General features: G+C 41.7%; 1 protein-coding gene across 1 annotated transcript in view; it reads left to right on the top strand.

Moving 5' to 3' along the window:
- The first annotated feature begins 2,588 nt into the window (after positions 1-2,588).
- Tis11 (Tis11 zinc finger protein) overlaps positions 2,589-12,712 on the top strand; it is a 58,786-nt gene continuing 48,662 nt past the window's right edge. The window contains exon 1 of the mRNA XM_067155733.2: positions 2,589-2,821. Coding sequence (XP_067011834.1) covers positions 2,762-2,821 — 60 coding nt within the window. The 5' untranslated portion in view covers positions 2,589-2,761. The remainder of the gene's footprint in view (positions 2,822-12,712) is intronic.

The following is a 12,712-nucleotide window of genomic DNA, read 5'->3' as shown; positions in this document are numbered from 1 at the left end:
TAGGAGTGAGGTAGTTTGGCATTGCTTTCCTCACTGGGTCAGAAAGTGCTATTGCAGCACGACTGACCCTATGAGCAGCACCTTTCATAACACTCAGATGCACTAGTCGTGCTCTGAATGTCATTACTCAGCACCATCCATACCCCCGCAGCTTCCATATTGTCACTGCCATGGATAAGACTGGGACTTCGGTGGAAGCTACACTTTACTCTGGCCTGTGCCAAAAGATGGATACAAAAGTACTGTATCCACCAAGAAATGGCAGCAGGCAAAAATATAAAAGATATATCGAAATTAAGAAGACCTTCAACAACTCTGTGTGTACGCCAGTGAAAATTCTCTCCTTCTCAACCCTAAAAAACTCAATTATAATCGCTTCTCACCACAAGACGTAAAGATAAAACTTCTCCAAACTTTGATACTGGGCCAATGACCTTAGACGTCAGGCCCCTTTAAACAAAAAGCAACTTTGATACTACCAACATTGTCCTCTGGATGCAACCCATGAACAAAACTACGAAAACTTCAACGAGCATTGAACTCTGGTCTTCGACTTGCTTTTAACTTGAGTTATGATGCTCACATAATCCCTAGCTACACAGCTCTTTACTGGCTGGAACCCGACAGGCGACGGAAGTTTCATGTACTTACGTTGATATATCGAACTCTGAAGGAAAATCTCATTTCATTTATTTCATTTATTATCCTCATTCCACAATTGCAACACTAGATCTGGCATTTCCCTCGCTATTCCCGTCAACCACTCTTCAATGTACAATAGATCCTTCGTTGTGACTTGGTCACAATTTTGGAATTCATTTCCAGCTGCTGTCAGGAACTCTACGTTAGTAGCAAAATGTAAGATTGCATGCAGAGATTATCTGTTGAATACCGCTGATTGATGACGTATGCCTAGTTATACAGTATGCTCTTTCCATATTGTGTATCCTTTCTTCTACAACGGGGTTTTCCAAACCATTTTCTTGAATTGTTTCCCCCAAATATTTGAATTTCCTTACCTTTCTTATTCGACCAATTTCTGTTATTGTATTATTCTATGATTGTGGTAGGTAGGCTAGTAACACTGTCGTTCGGGAGATAGCGGGTTCGAATCGTACTATCGGCAACCCTGAAGATGGTTTCCGTGGTTTCCCATTTTCACGCCAGGTAAACATTGGGGCTGTACCCTAATTAAGGTCACAGCCGTTTCTTTCCCCATGGTCTTTCCTATCACATCGTCGCCATAAGACGGTGTGACGTGAAGATGTTTTTACTGTACAGCAGAAGAATACTCTTGTTTCTTATTTAAGTGTAATGAACGTAATATTTAGTTTTTAACTCATGTACATAGATCACTGTACTTGTATTTTCTTGACTTTATTATGTATGCAGTTTACTTTTTTCATTACGACTTTTTCTTTCCTTTTTACATTTATGCTCCGGATTTCTTTGCTTTTTAATTTATTTGTGGACTTTTCCTTCCTTTCTTTCTTTCTTTCTTTCTTTCTTTCTTTTTCTTTTTCTTTCTTCCGTCATTATACAGTATGTTCTCCAAAACTGTTATTACCTTCGTTACCTTTGATTTTATAATATAATATTTAACCCATAATTTTATAAATAGTAATCTAATTAATCGTATTATTGTTACTCGTCTTATCTCATAAACTGTAATTGGTTACCATGCCATTTAAAATTAATAATAATATTTCGTGTGCCATTTCTAGCCGAGTGCAGCCCGATGAGGATGGGCAGCATTTGCCATGTTTAGATAACTGTGTGTTATTGTTGTTGGGGGCTGCACAAACCCAGCTCCCGAGCCACTGGAATTAACCATTGAAGGTTAAAATCCCCGACTCGGCAGGGAATCGAACCCTGGACCCTCTGGACCAATATATAGTTGGAGACAAATCATGACGACCTCGCCTCACACCACTACTTTCAAGCGGCAGCTCGGTGTCTATTAGCGACTTATAGGATTTACTACCTCTACTGCAGCCAGAGTTGCCAAATCGGCTACTGCACTCTACATGAAGAAAGAGAGTGAGGATGAAAGTGGTTTGGCAGCCTCTCCAAAACAAACAAGGATCGCTTAGAACTCGTTAACTCAGCAGGGTGCAGGGTGTAATTGACTACTGGCTTTCAGCTCGCTTCTAAGAACTGACGCTGTCATGTTTTGTCCCCAACTATAATTATGTGTTATGGGTAAGAGAACGCTAAACTCGCCACTTTATAAATAAATAAATAAATAAATAAATAAATAAATAAATAAATAAATAAATAAATAAATAGTACATTTCTTTTATCTATGTACTGTATGTAAGAGAGCGCCAACTTCGCCACTGCTTATAGGAACCAGGGCCTTCCCCGGCATAAGCGTCAGCGGGTCTCCGCGACTTTCGGAGGCTGGAAGCATCATTCCAAGTGCAGTGCGCATGTGAAGAACGAAATGAAAAGTATTATTGTACGTTAAGTGGGGATGTGGAAAGTGGGGAAGATGTGTGTCACCACAGCGCGTCTCCTACCATTGGCCGTTCCCTTGAGCAGACCCCGCCCTCTGCCGTGGAGCGCAGACTAACCCAAAGCAGAGCTGTTCATTCAGTGAGGTTCAGTCAGCGAAAGGACGTGGTTCAGTGAAGTGGTGGCAAACACAACACATACAGACAGTGCTCAGTATTCCGTGTGCTCCGAAAAGTGCCCCCTGTACATAAGCGAGTGAGAGTGTTATTTATATTATAATTTATTTTATCCCTTCACATCAACTATGTCTACAGCAGTGATGTCCTCCTCACCGCTCTACGATTTCGGAGATTTCCTCTACAAGGTAAGCTTGTCACGCCCACTATGGTGATTTTTCAGTGGCGCGCTATACGAGAAAGTAGGCTTGTATGCCGCCTGGCTGGTTGTATTATTTAGTCTTGACACTGAGAGAAAGTTCTGCTAGGAAATGGAGCAAAGAGAAGTTTTACTCGGCGTCGCTCGTAAATTTAAATTATTGGACGTCTTGAAAGACGGAGATAGTGATGGAAACCGCCAGGAATTCAACAATGGACGTTGTAGCGCATTGGACTTCTCTTTCTTCGACGAAGTAAATAGCCTACGGTAGTTACTTGAGTTTTAACAAGAATAACGTAGTCATGTTGTGAAGGGACTGGAGGTAAATTGTGGTGCGTACGTAATAGGCATACGCTGCTTTGTTTACGAGAGGCGTCCTGTCGGATGCCTGTTCCCTAATGTGGGTAAATGCTAGGATAGTTCTGTGGCGCGTGATTAAATCGACATCTCGCCAATTCGCTCTGCCCTCCGAGAACACTTGTATGATTGCGGTATCCTGACATTGAATCAAAACAACATAACATTAACATGAATGACGCCGGTTCGGTTTCTGATCGAAAGTTGAGTGCTAATTTGCAGGAACCGAGCCTTTTGTTGTTGCTGTTAAATCTCCTAACGAAATTCCGTACATAGTCTTTTGCTGTCCGTGACCAACTGTTTTGAGAGGCGCGATTTTTATGTATTCATGTCTTTCTCGGGTAGTGAGACCTGTTTGTAACTCTTCTAAGAAATCAGTTGCGTCAATTCAGGTGTAACCGCTCTGCGATGGAAATTCCATTCCCGATCATTAAAATCCTAGTTATTGGCTCCTAAAGTGTTATGTCCGATTGTTCCTCGCATCTTATCTCTGTTCTCTTCGTGTTTGTTGCAAATCTCGTAGCAAAAAAAAAAAACAATACAACGTTTAGAGCCTCAAGACGGACTATTTCCTTCTTTTGTTTGTGACGTACGTCTTGCTGGCGTTCCCATTAATTTTTAAGTCTCGGAAATGTCTTATATTTTGCCTGAAAATATTTTAAATTGATCTCTTGTTTCGAGTGGAATAAATCTTATCTTCTATCCATCTGGTGCCAGCAGCATTATTTCAGCAGTATAGTTTATGTGCTCTTTGTTTATAATACAAGAGAATAGCTTGTTTTGAGACCCCCCCCCCTCCTTCCCTGAAGCAGCATTGGTATTTACTTTTTTGTGTTATTTATTTATTTACTTATTTATTTATTTATTTATTTATTTATTTATTTATTTATTTATTTATTTTGTTTATGAGCAAGTAGTTGCGTATGTACCGAACCCTCTGTATATGACTAAAGTATCACTATATTCATAATTTTCCCAACGTGACGTCGCATATTGTAATTTGGATATTTGAAAGCTACTGTATCTCCTAGCTACTTTCACACGGCTGCCAGTAGAAAGCTGCTGCCTCTTCAAGTCTACAGGTGGTTCCAGGCTGAAGAAGCAATGTGTGGGGTTTCCGTGGGAATGTCACCTCTTACTTTTGAAATATCGGGTTATTTTCTACGAGTTGATTGTGTCAAAAAGCGTGAGAACCTTCTCCTCATCGAATTAAACGTATAAGTACCCTGTGCATTAACGATTTGCTGTTCTTAATACGGAATTAATTGGATAATTGACATGTGGAACTTAGGTTTCTCGGCCTTTCACACCTTCGTGTGTCTTCAGTTTTTGTTTTGTTTTTGTCGGTGTGTAACAACGTTGGGGTGGGACTTCGCCTTCCTGTGGGTTCACATTACTCCCATCCTCACAGATATGCCCACTCTTGTTTTTCTTCCGACCCGAGCAGTAGGTTGTTTTTTTTTTTTTTTTACGAGTTGCTTTACGTCGCACCGACACAGATAAGCAAGGGCTAGAAGTACGAAGGAAGTGGCCGTGGCCTTAATTAATGTACAGGCTTGCATGGTGTGAAAATCGGAAACCACGGAAAACCTCTTCAGGGCTGCGGACAATGGGGCTCGAATCCACCATCTCCCGAATGCAAACTCACAACTGCGCGCCCCTTGTGTTAACTGCAACCTGTGGCACTACATTACGCCTGTTCGGCGTCTGTCAGGCAGGCCAGATCGCCTTTACGTCACTGAACTACACATTTTATGCATATTCTGTTTCTTACGTACCAGTGCAGACTCTGCTGACACAGTATATTACATAAAGCAGCTCGTCAACAGTGCTGTTGTGTGGCTGACGTACTCCACTTTGATTCTCGGGTTCGATTTCCGGCCGGGTCGGGGATTTTGAGCTTCATTGGTTGTTTCCTCTGTGTATTTGTGCTGTCTTATACATTTCATTTCATCCGAGATAACGCCTCATCCTCACCCGTAGGCATCAGGCACTTCTCTTCCGGAAGCCATACATCTAAAATACTGGCCGTCTGGGTTCTTCATTCTAACGAGTTGCCAACAGCCTTGTCATGTAGGCATTGTAAGTTGCTCTTGTGTATTTCGGGTTGAAATTCTGATGGGTTCTCGTGAAATACGTGCTGCGCAAAGTCGTAACAGGACATGCTTCCTCCATGACGTTCGTACTAGTGTGAATGCTTGTTTGCGTTTGTTTCTCTATGGTCTCTTAGCTACGGTTAGGTGTTTTTTCAAGTACCGATATTCTTTCTAAGTAAGCTGTCTTCTATTCGAAAATGCACCTCCTGGTTTTGCAGTTGTGCAATGTTCGTTAAATACAGTAGTCGGTCTATTACATAGAGAGTAGTTGTATCATAGAAATGTGTCTGTATTTTCCTTAGAGGTTAGGTGCCTCGTTGGATCAGTGATAGTGTGTCGTGGTGGTGGTCGTTATTGATTTAAAGAGGAAGTACAGCTAGGCCACCATCTTCTATTAACACTAATCAGAAAGGAAAAGAATGACGATATTGGCAAAAGATTCGGTAGGGTTAAGAAGGCGTGAAACAAACCTTATATCATCGGGGTCGGAATAGAATGAGAGATGACCAAGGCACTGTGATCCACGAGCCCCAGTTTCCCCGTTTAGTCGCCTCTTACAACAGGCAAGCTCGTGGGTTCGACCCCTTGATTGTTCAAGGTGGTCGAAAATATTCACACCCCATGTCACGTTGAAAACCTCACTGTGTGTGTGTGTTGATATGGCATGTTTTTCGCCCCGTGCCCTTCCTGACGCCAACCTCAGTTGAGGAGCTAATTATGGTGAATGTAATAAATAGGAACTCTCTCGGTATTTGCCTGGGAGTTTAAACCATTGTCAGGACAGTCGAACCACTCATCTCCGGAATGCACTGCTGTCGGATCAAATCTGTTATCGGAATGATGTAGTCAAGAATGATTGCTACCGCACCGTTACATAAAGCTCAAGAACGGACAAAATTGCATAGTACTAAGAATATAAATTAAACTCAGCCATTGTCACCCGATAAAATTAAACTCAGTCATAGTACTTTCCCAATGGGAATGTCGAAATTGACAGGCAGGCTGCCCAGGTGGCATCAATGCAGCTGTGGCCCGGGGCGGTGTAGGGACAGCAACCTGCAATTATACATTCACTTGATTTCCAATAAACTTTGTTTCCTTGTGGAAGGCGTTACTGTGGTTGTTTACGAACAGATCCCGCGCAGTCACGATCTGCTTGCTCGACATCAAACATGGGTGGAGCGGTTTCACTTTCGTCGGCTAAGCGCATCCTTGTGAGTTTCCGCTCTATCTTCTGGACGCAGCGTTATTTTTAAAAATTGAAATACTTGAGTTACAAGTGGATCGGATTACGCTGCAAGAGATGGTGACTGCGCAGTTGATGCAAGTAAAGAGTAAAATTTCCACCTTTTCAAAGCAGGTGCAAGTGTTCGCAGTTATATCTACTAAATGGAATTTAAGAGTAGAGTTTTTACTTTTCTTGGCCAGGTCAAGTGACGAAGTCAGTGCAGTAATAAACAACGACAAACCCGGGATGTAACAGCCCAGCTTCGACCTCCTCAGCCGCGACAACTTAGTCTGGAATTACACTAGCCTCTACACTACTGGGCTGCCAATAATAATAATAATAATAATAATAATAATAATAATAATAATAATAATAATAATAATAATAATAATAATAATGTCTGACGTCCCTTCTATTGGTGTAGATTTTAAGAGCTGTTGGAATTATGTCCCGCAGTTGTTTAAAATGTCGGAAGTCACCACATTCAAACACCCTGTTTTAAATGCCTATTTTATTCGGGATCGAACTGTTTATCTTGAGAATAGTTAGCCGATTGATATCTCTACTGAACATGCCCATGAACCAAGGCCTGCTGCGCCAGATTTCGATGTATTCGGGTCGAAGATGTTCCACAGCATTTTTATTTATTGGTTTTTTTTTTTTTTTTTGCTAGTGGCTTTACGCCGCACCGACACAGGTAAGTCTTATGGCGACGGTGAGATAGGAAAGGCTTAGGAATTGGAAGGAAGCGGCCGTGGCCTTAATTAAGGTACCTGGTGTGAAAATGGGAAACCACGGAAAACTCAGGGCTGCCGACAGTGGGATTCGAACCCACCATCTCCCGGTTGCAAGCTCACAGCCTCGGCCAACTCGCCCGGTGCATTTTTATTGAGACTGTCAATTCTTACAAGATGAAGGTGCCATCACATTCAACAAGTGTGTTTTGCTTCTCCCGGGGAAGACTTAGGTTTTAGAATGAAAGGATTTTTCTTTGAGAGGAGTAAAACAGTCCACGGCTGCTCACACGTAGGTGGCTTTGTTCTGAGATTCCTTGTTTCATCTCTTTCGAACGATCTTACATTGAGTCTGTCACGGTGAAAGCCACGTATCGTTACGAACAGATGTCCTGCTCCATGACTGGCCTTTCATTCAAGGGCTCCTGGGTTTGATTCCCGGCCGGGTCAGAAATTTCAACCTTCATTTGCCCCGTGCGCGAGGCTGGCTACACTGTCATGATCGATGTACAGTAAAATAGCGGGGTTATCATTACATCGGCTATACGGGATATCGCATGAGGGCATTCGAACTATTCCAGATAAGACGGGAATACCTCTAAATTGTTAATTTCTTCCTTTGATGTGTTCATAGAGTTCCCAGTCTTTTGGCAGGAGTAAATATTTGTTTGATAAGCGAAGTTATCAAACATAGCATAGGTCCAAAACCTCTTGAATAACATTAGAGGTGTATCATCAGAATGTAAATCCTGAGAAAGGTAATGTCAATATCCTTATGTCTTCGTTGAGCTTCTGTTCCAGTCTTCTCTAGCTCTTCTTCGTGTTCGACCCTCGCCTCCACTTCACTATCATCCTTCCCTTTCATGTACTTCAATATCCATAGGACTTGTGAAGCTTTCTGCTGATTCAGTGTCCGACTCATCGGTCAGTTCTGATACCAGTAGAACAATCTGATCTTCAGATAATTTCGACCTTTTGGTTGCTACCTAGAAGCAAAAGAGAGAAATGTAGCCTATAACAGCAGTTCTGAATATTTCGTGCTAAGGATTTAACATAGGAATACATCTACAGTGTACAACATTGATAGAGACTCAAAAAACAATTATGGCACACATTACATAGCTGGGTCCCAATGATGCCAAATGAAATCGTGACTTTTTGGTGGGATGTTCCAGAAAACGTCCATAATCGTTCTGCAATAAACAACTATTCCACTCCAACAATGAACAGTATTCAAATTAATTCCCCAACTGACAGTGAGACACTGCAACACTGTACTACACGAAGGCAATGAAACTGTAGTAAATTGAAAGCAGGCAGTAAATACAATGTAATTACGCCGGTCACGGCAATTTAGTGAAATGCCATCATTACTAGAAGGATTATCAAAATAGATGATGCCAAATGGCATCACTGGGGCTGAATGGGTTAGGTGTGTAGTTGAGGGAAGGCCCACTCATGTTCTGTCGAAGTTGTTCCCAAAAGGAGAGGAGCGGATAAAATGCGTAAATGATAATAATAATTGTAAGGGGAAAAAATATTAGTTCATTTGACTGTAAGGACGCATAGTGTTTGAGAAAATTCATTAATTGGTAGGTGTTTTATAATGAGAGGATATTAACGTCTCTCGGATGTAGAAAATATATTTTCTCCTCTAAATATTTTTACAGTAGAAGATGATTGCGTAGCGGCGCTCGTCTCTTATGTTGGCAATTCACACTTGTGAGAAACCTATAGTTGTTCCCAATCTTTTTTCCTGATTCCTAAAATGGAATTTTACCTAACGACCATTTTTCCTAATACAGGATCTTCCTAAAATAGACTACACTTTTCCTTACAACAATTTTTGTGAAATCATTTTCCATAAAAAAATGCTAGGTGTATCTACTACAATATACTTCGATTTTTCTCAGTAGTGCTGACATAATCTTTTCTCATTTTCAACTGTTTATAAACAGTATTTTCATGGAAACGATATTGTTCTGTTGAATATCAACTATTTTCAGATCATAGAACACTAGAATGTATACATTCTTAGTCTGTATCAGTAACAACCCAAACCCTATAGGACTACAGCCCTTGAACGGCCTTGGCCTATCAAGCGACCGCTGCTCAGTCCGAAGGCCTGCAGATTACGAGGTGTCTTGTGGTCAACACGATGAATCCTCTCTTGGCTTTCTAGACCGGGGCCGCTACCTCACCATCATATAGCTCCTCAATTCTAATCACGTACGCTGAGTGGACCTCAAACCAGCCCTCAGGTCCAGGTAAAGATCCCTGACCTGGCCGGGAATCGAACCCGGGGCCTCCAGGTAAGAGGCAGGGCACGCTACCCCTACACCACGGGGCTGGCTGTATCAGTAATAAGCACAAATAATTACTGCAAACAGTGTATTATAATAATTATTATAAGACGTGAACATATAAAGAAAAGTGCCCAAATTTACATGTTTACATAAATATGCCCTATGGTTGGGGTCATCTGAAAATTTGCGTTTACGAAGTTAGCGTCACAAAAATTGTGTAACCCCATCAACCGTGCAGGCTGTGATGTAAGGTATGGATGGATGGTCACACAATGTTACCTAGCTACCATGCAGGCTGTGATGTAAGGTATGGATGGATGGTCACACAATGTTACCTAGCTACCGTGCAGGCTGTGATGTAAGGTATGGATGGATGGTCACACAATGTTACCTAGTTACCGTGCAAGCTGTGATGTAAGGTATGGATGGATGGTCACACAATGTTATCTAGCTACCGTGCAGGCTGTGATGTAAGGTGTGGATGGATGGTCACACAATGTTACCTAGCTACCGTGCAAGCTGTGATGTAAGGTATGGATGGATGGTCAGACAATGTTACCTAGCTACCGTGCAGGCTGTGATGTAAGGTATGGATGGATGGTCACACAATGTTACCTAGCTACCGTGCAAGCTGTGATGTAAGGTATGGATGGATGGTCAGACAATGTTATCGAGCTACCGTGCAGGCTGTGATGTAAGGTGTGGATGGATGGTCACACAATGTTACCTAGCTACCGTGCAAGCTATGATGTAAGGTATGGATGGATGGTCAGACAATGTTACCTAGCTACCATGCAGGCTGTGATGTAAGGTATGAATGGATGACCAGACAATGTTACCTAGCTACCGTGCAAGCTGTGATGTAAGGTATGGATGGATGGTCACACAATGTTACCTAGCTACCGTGCAGGCTGTGATGTAAGGTATGGATGGATGGTCACACAATGTTACCTAGCTACCATGCAGGCTGTGATGTAAGGTATGAATGGATGACCAGACAATGTTACCTAGCTACCATGCAGGCTGTGATGTAAGGTGTGGATGGATGACCAGACAATGTTACCTAGCAACCGTGCAGGCTGTGATGTAAGGTGTGGATGGATGGTCACACAATGTTACCTAGCTACCGTGCAAGCTGTGATGTAAGGTATGGATGGATGGTCAGACAATGTTACCTAGCTACCCTGCAGGCTGTGATGTAAGGTGTGGATGGATGGTCACACAATGTTACCTAGCTACCGTGCAGGCTGTGATGTAAGGTATGGATGGATGGTCACACAATGTTACCTAGCTACCGTGCAGGCTGTGATGTAAGGTGTGGATGGATGCCCAGACAATGTTACCTAGCTACCATGCAGGCTGTGATGTAAGGTATGAATGGATGACCAGACAATGTTACCTAGCTACTGTGCAGGCTGTGATGTAAGGTATGGATGGATGCCCAGACAATGTTACCTAGCTATTGTGCAGGCTGTGATGTAAGGTATGGGTGGATGACCAGACAATGTTACCTAACAACCGTGGCTGGTGATCGTCTAAAATTAGCAGCCGTTAATGGACAGTCTTTTTTTTTTTTTTTTTTTTTTTTTTTTTTTTTTTTGCAAAGGTAAAAGCGGTTTCCGTTTTTATTCTTCCTTAGGAAACCTGGGTTTTTGGAAAACTGAATTGCAACATCTGGAACATTAGGAAAAATGCTAGGTAACCCCCGTATTATAAGATTTACTGGAGCTCTGTTTGGATCGGTCTCCTTGGATATTAGTATGTAATACACGGGTGTAAGGTCATACGATTATTATTATTATTATTATTATTATTATTATTATTATTATTATTATTATTATTATTATTATTATTATTATAAATGAAAATAAGCCCATTAGAACTATGCAAAATACTTAAAGGCCTACATTTGCCTTCCTTGGTGCCGATATTTCTCAGTTCTCTTACTGCGGACTTCCTTTATGTCTTCAGACCAGTTTGTTCCAGTCTTTTTTCGTAGGTCTCTCCTCGTGGACAACTTGCCATTTGTGGATATTACCCGATTCTGGACATCTGCTGTTTGTTTCATTGTGTCTTTTGGCTCTACTCTTGTTTTCGTAGATTTCTATTATTTGTTTGGTGTGTCTGTCTGAATAAACCAAAAAAAAAACCAAACCCCATGGCACTTCAGCCCTTGGCCTACCAAGCGACCGCTGCTCAGCCCGAAGGCCTGAAGATTACGAGGTGTCGTGTGGTCAGCACAACGAATCCTCTCGGCCGTTATTCTTGGCTTTTGAGACCGGGGCCGCTATCTCACAGTCAGGTAGCTCCTCAATTCTAAACACGTAGGCTGAGTGGACCTCGAACCAGCCCTCAGGTCCAGGTAAAATTCCCTGACCTGGCCGGGAATCGAACGCGGGGCCTGCGGGTAAGAGGTAGGCACGCTACCCCTACACCACGGGGCCGGCGTGTCTGTCTGAATGCCTTCTTTTAATGTAATTATCCATTGAATCTTAACCTGCGTTTTCTAATGCCGCTGAATATTTGTGTATTGTATGATATCCCGTCTGCCTGTAAATCGTTATTGTCCGTCGGCGAATTTTGGGCCTAGCATTTTTCTTATGATTTTACGTTCCTTTTCTCATTGTTTTCAATATCAGCTTTCCAGTTCGATATTAGCGTTTCTGACCCATGAAGACATTCTGGTTTGGTGACTGTATTGTAATGTTTTAGTTTTGTGTGCTTCGAGATAAATGTATACTTTTATTATTATTATTATTATTATTATTATTATTATTATTATTATTGCATGACATGTCTTAATTATATTCACTCCAATACAAGTTAAAGGTAATGTGCACAGTGCGCATATTTATTATTTTGGGTAAATATTATGTTGTCCTTCGTATTTTTAGCCAGTTTAAGTAATATTTTTGAGAATTTTAGGTTATTTTCGGCATGTATTACGTCATCAAAATCCGAGCCATTATTATTATTAGGTGTGAAAGGTTTTTGCGACGAATGTCGCCCTTTACCTCCACTTATGAACCACTAATTCAATATTTTGTGTACATTCTTGGTGTGTCGGACATGTGGACCTATCTGTAGAGATTGGTGGTATAGTGTAAATCTAAATAGGAGATCGCTGGGACAAAGACGAGTACTCAGTCTCCGAGCCAA

Source organism: Anabrus simplex, chromosome 11 (assembly GCF_040414725.1).
Source record: "Anabrus simplex isolate iqAnaSimp1 chromosome 11, ASM4041472v1, whole genome shotgun sequence".
Taxonomy (NCBI): domain Eukaryota; kingdom Metazoa; phylum Arthropoda; class Insecta; order Orthoptera; family Tettigoniidae; genus Anabrus; species Anabrus simplex.
Note: the sequence above shows the minus strand (reverse complement) of the source record. Positions and strands in the feature narration are given on the sequence as shown.